We start from the raw sequence: 5759 nt of genomic DNA, 5'->3' as shown, positions 1-5759 counted from the left end.
TTCCCCACAGCTGTCAGACTCCTGAACTCTGCCTCCTGACATCTGACCCACGTTAAACTCATGGACTGAACATACACACACCCACAACCACCTACTCACACACACACACAATGGACAACTGTACCCTCAGACACACAATAATAACATGGACTGACCCACATTAAACTTTTTCATGGATTGAACATACACACACCCACAACCACCTACAACTGAACACACAGACAGTGGAAAAAACAAGCAAATGGACAACTGCACTTTCTTACACACAATAATAACATAGACTGAACCATACTAGCACTTTATATAACCCCATTGATCTAAACTGCACTACTGTAAATGCTGTATAGACAATCATTCTGTACAACCAATAATTATAATTCTACAACTGTTTACAACTGTTTATGACTTGCATAGTTCAGATTTCTGTATAGTTTTGTTAATTATATCATTTTCATAACCTTACACACTCACTACAGCCTGTACATACTTATTGTTATATCATATTCATAACCTACCTTCATACCATGTACATTGCAACATACCCATAATAGACCCATATTGTGTACCCTCATTCCTATAATAGACCCATTTCTGTAATATATCTATATATCTATGTTATTGCTAATATATATTTTTGTAATATATCTATATCATGGCTAAAGCTCTTTTTGGATGGATGCAAACTGCATTTCGTTGCCTGTACTTGTGACATGTGCAGTGACAATAAAGTAGAATTCTATTCATTCTATTCTATTCTATTCTAATGCTTAATAGATTGATATTATTCTAAAGTGTTGTCCAAATGTATTACTTACTCTGCGGTGGACTATGAATGTAATAGAACTGAAGATGTATCACAAAACAGACAAATTTATTACAATGCTAATAGTTTTAATTTGCATCCAGAAATGAACTGCAGCTCAATATACAATATAAAGCTTTGCAGAAAGCTTTCTTCATCAGGCAGAATTTTAAAGAGAAAAGCCAGTTCCAATTTATTGCATGTGATGCTTGATTGCTTGCATCATAGCAAAAATGCAGACATACAGAGAAAGAAAAGGTAATGAAGACATTGTGCTTCTTACTAATGAGTTAGAGAATTATTGCAGGATCATATGATAAGGTTTCCAGTTTCACAGTCCATGGTATCCAAGCATTCTCTCTTTTCTTCTGCAAAAAAACAAACAAAACAAACCCAAAACACAACAAAACTGCAATAGTTAGTCTCAGTCTGTGCCACTCAAAGCTCATGTGTAATCAGAATCTCCATAATAATGAAACACATTTACAACAGAGGTGAAAGTGTTTAGCGAGAAAGTCTGAGTATAGTTTTTCAGTACTAACTGATAAAATGTGTTTTTCTACATCTATATCACCTGAAATATTCATTCAAATATTCTGCAGTGCATCAAAAACAAAAGAAAACCATTAATGAACATATGAACATCACTTGATGCTGCTGAAGTGAAGCAGAGCAAAGTTACAGAGGTTTTATTAGAGACACAGCGTTTTGCAATTTTGCATAATTTAAATTTTTTTACATTTGTTCAGTAGCCTATTGAACGACAGAAATGAGGTTTTCTTTTCGGAAGTAAGTCAAAGGAAAAAAAACCAATGGCCGACAGCGCTGTAAGAATGGTAGAGTTGTGTGTAACAACCAAGCAAATAATGCAGAAAAAAGATTTTTAGACAGAAAACTGTTCTTGAAGTATACTGAGAGAGAGAGAGAGAGAGAGAGAGAGAGAGAGAGAGAGAGAGAGATGTGCATGTAGTGTGATTTTATCATGGTGGCAGCAAAACAATAAGAGGGAATTCATGACGATGTTTATGTGAAGCATAGTTTGCTGCTTTTTTTGCTGCTGGTTTACTCAATATTGTTTGGAGAGAGATAAAACCTGCAGCTTCAGAATCAGGGCAAAAAAGGCGTAAAGACAAAGCGCGGACCCGCCGAAACTTCAGAATCAGCGAGCTGTCGGCTTTCAGCTCGTGTCCGTGTCCGTGCTGTCGGGAGAGAAAGAAATTTTGTGAGGTTTAACCTGAGACTCTGGCATTTTGGGTAAAATAAATTTATATTAAAAAATCGATTCAGGATTTTAATGGATTAATATCACGTTATCCAAGCAAGAATTGATTTTAATCGATAAATTGATTATGAAAACCCACCCCTACTTGTCAGTATCTCAGACATTGGGGAAGGTGAAGGAGGCTCACTGTGGTGCTCAACAGGGTTAGCACCTCGTTGTTCAGTTCCAGCCCCAGCTCGGACAGTCTCGGTTATTGTGTCCTTGGGCAAGACACTTCACCCGTTGCCTACTGGTGGTGGTCAGAGGGCCTGGTGGCGCCAGTGTTGGCAGCCTCGCCTCTGTCAGTGCACCCCAGGGTGGCTGTGGCTACAATGTAGCTTGCCATCACCAGTGTGTGAATGTGTGTGTGAATGGGTGGATGACTGGTTGTGTAAAGCGCTTTGGGGTCCTTAGGGACTAGTAAAGCGCTATACAAATACAGGCCATTTATCCTTTTCAGGGTCGCAGGGGGCGCTGGAGCCTATCCCAGCTGTATAGGTGTACACTAAAAATTACTTACTTCATGCTGTGCTTTGAATATAGTAGAACTATAGCTGTAACATGGAGCAACAGACCACCAGTTTCTTTCAATGCTTTAGTGTTTTAATTTACATAAGAATATGAAATACAGTCCACTTTCCAAAACAAATGTGTACATTGTGTGAAAGCATTCTTTTATTTTTAAAGACTTTCCAAACATAAAATCGTTCTGCAGTTTATTGTATGTGTCATTTGATCCCTTATGCTGTAGCAACAGAACAGAAATACCAAGAAAGACTCAATAGCTGAAAAACACGTCAGTGTTTTTACTGATGAAGTATTGGTTTGCATTAGTGATGAGATCACATGATAAGGCTACCACAGATTGATGGGAGCTTAGTCTCACACTTCTTGTCATCCAAGCATCCTGCCTTTCCTTCTGCAAAAAACATACAAAAAACAAAACAGGAATCGGTCTCAAACAGTGACACTATGACTCAACGATCCTCTTTCATCAAAATTTATAAAATGTAACAAAAACTTTCTGAAATGAGGGGACAATTTTTAGCAAAAAAAATGAGTGTAGCTAGTTGCTAAGACACAACTAAATACAATATTTGTCAACTTATTTTAATTAATTATATTTGGCTATATCATCATTGATGCATGTGCACAGTTAAAAGCAGAGGACAATTCTGTGGATTCAGGGGAATATGTAACAGTGTTCACCAGCTACATCAGCACATGCATTGACAATATTGTCATGCTACAAAACGTATCCAAACCAGAAGCCACGGTTGAACTGTGAGGTACATGCCATGCTACATGCACGCTCCGCTGCATTCGCCTCTAGTGATGCAGATAGAAACAAAAAGGCCAGATATGATCTGCGTAGATACATCATGGAAACCAAGAGGCAGTACAGGCTGAAGCTGGAAGGATACTACAACAACAGGAAGGCTTTCCAGCGTGTCATTAAAAAGGCACACTTCATCAGTAGAGTGCCCCTCCCACCACTACAGGACATTTACAACAGTCGGGTCAGGAAAAGGGCTCACAACATCATCAAGGACCACACACATGCCCACAACACACTGTTCACACTCCTGCCAACTGGCAGACGCTACAGGAGTGTGAAAGCAACGACAATCCGACTAAAGAACAGCTTCTATCCACAGGCCATCAGTCTACTGAATCACTGACTAGTTGTTGTTGATTATCTTTGACCTGAAAAATTGCTATTTTGTACATATACAATCAATACAATACAACTTCATACAATATAAACATGTTAATATTGCATACTCTGTAACTATCACCACTGTGACAGTGTTGCAACTATTTGCACTTTATTCTAAATTCCGTCTACACCCACAGATAAGCTACAAAGCCCTTGTTTTACTTTATTATCTTCTGTGCTATGTTCTACGCTCAGAGTTAAGTTTACTCTTTATTTTAGTTAGTTGATTATTTAGTTGTGTGAAGGGAACCTGCAAAGTAAGAATTTCATTGCTCTGCATCACCACTTGTGTTTTGCAGTGTATATGACAATAAACTTCTTGAATCTAGCAGTTTTTTTTCTTTTTTTTGATGGGGGTTGGGGGTAGACTTACCACCAAAAGTTATCTGCAAACAGTGGTGCTTATGTTTAGCTTCCTGTCCTCTGCAAAACTCAGCAAAAGCAGACACGCCCATATAATCACTCCAGGACCAGGAAGGATTCTGTTAAAGCAAAATTTAAAAAAAAAAGATTGCTAATTCATATTAATTAAAAATGCAATTGTTCCATAAACTGCTAGACACCATGCTATTTACCGCTGGAGTATTATGGCCTCCAACCCAAAACTGTCCATAGCCACGTCCAGCACGCTGCACCTCCTTTTGAATCTCGTAAGCTTGACTGGCACTATACACAGATGCAAGCTGTCCTCCACGAGACTGACAGTTTCTCTACAGCGCAGACAAACAGACAGAATTAAGTGACCAAGAAATTTTACATCATTAATGTATTCCAAGCTTTCATAGTATACTTAGTGTAAAAATCAATATCTTTGTTACTTGAGCCTCAGCCCAGGTCATGTATCTTGGAACAAAGAGGAGGCACTGTTGACTGTGCATACTCCATCCATCAGGGCAAGATGGAACCCAGCCACCAAAAGGGTCCTCTGAGGACAAATGGACAAGAAATGTTGATATTGAGCTGCCAGTGAATAGTTAATCTGTTGTCACTCTTCATTTTTTGGCTTTTACGGAAAAAAACTAAAATAAATAAATATTGTTATATTGCATCTGTTGTAAATGGTTTCATTCACCAAATGTCTGCATCTGCATGGGCTGAAAATGTTTTTGGTTGCAGTTACTAATGTAGAGCATGTGCTGTTCTAATTTTTTACAGGTGGATCATCGAGATATTCATCCTAAAATAACCATCTTACATTCACCTGGTACAGGAGGAGCATCTGTCAAGGGTATATTACTGTAAACTGGAACAGTTGCAGGGACAGCTTCAGCCACAGACAAGAAATAAACAAGAGAGTTAACACAGTATCATAAATTCAGTACCACAAAGATAAAATGCTCATGAACAATTAACACTTAAAAAAATCAGACTGATTGAAACATCTAAAATCTGCTATTCTTCAATCACGTTTTGTATGTAAAATCTAAAAATATCTACACATTTGCCTTTAAATACTCACAAGAAACTTGGGCAAGAGCCATCATGGTGCACACAAGCAGAGGCACAGTAAGCGCCTTCATCACGGAGCCTTAACCTCTGATAAAGACCTAAAGGGGGTTTCATTTGCATTGGGTTTACAAACCAGTGGTGAGAACATTCATTTTAATGAAAAGAAAAAACTTTTGCAATGTTACCTTCTGTTCTTCTTTCTTGGTCTCAGTCTGCGGATCCTGTGTGGGGAGCTGAAGACTGCTGGTCTTAAATATGCCTGTTCACAGGGGGGAAACAAGAAAAGAGGTCATACATACTCATAACACACAAAGAAAGAAAAGCAAATATAAATTTAGCATGAAAAATGAACCGGGGCTTTTGCTGACACATAAACGCCCTTATCCTGTGTCAATGAACTGCCGGAAGATCACCTGATTTTTCTCCAGCACAAGCAAAGTTCAGTTTATAATGTTCATGTTTATTCAAGGATTTATCAGTAAAGAAATGTGATAGATTTGTGTTTGAATATGAGACATGACCAAGCA

The 5759-nt window shown here is 38.2% G+C and overlaps 1 protein-coding gene across 1 annotated transcript; it reads right to left on the bottom strand.

The window, feature by feature from the left end:
- Positions 1 to 2644: 2644 nt before the first annotated feature.
- Positions 2645 to 5555, bottom strand: LOC102297314 (type-2 ice-structuring protein). Its single transcript, XM_005952691.3, has 7 exons — positions 5418 to 5555; positions 5243 to 5330; positions 4985 to 5047; positions 4602 to 4708; positions 4359 to 4493; positions 4157 to 4265; positions 2645 to 2982 (listed from the first exon to the last, which is right to left on the bottom strand). Exons 2-7 carry the CDS (start codon positions 5301 to 5303, stop codon positions 2906 to 2908), a joined length of 552 nt encoding a protein of 183 aa, XP_005952753.1. The 5' UTR covers positions 5304 to 5330; positions 5418 to 5555; the 3' UTR covers positions 2645 to 2905.
- Between the last annotated feature and the right edge of the window lie 204 nt (positions 5556 to 5759).

This window comes from Haplochromis burtoni, unplaced genomic scaffold (assembly GCF_018398535.1).
Source record: "Haplochromis burtoni strain Fernald_Lab_line unplaced genomic scaffold, NCSU_Asbu1 Contig_1987, whole genome shotgun sequence".
NCBI classification, from domain to species: domain Eukaryota; kingdom Metazoa; phylum Chordata; class Actinopteri; order Cichliformes; family Cichlidae; genus Haplochromis; species Haplochromis burtoni.
The sequence above is the reverse complement of the archived record's forward strand: the minus strand, read 5'-3'. Positions and strand labels throughout refer to the sequence as shown.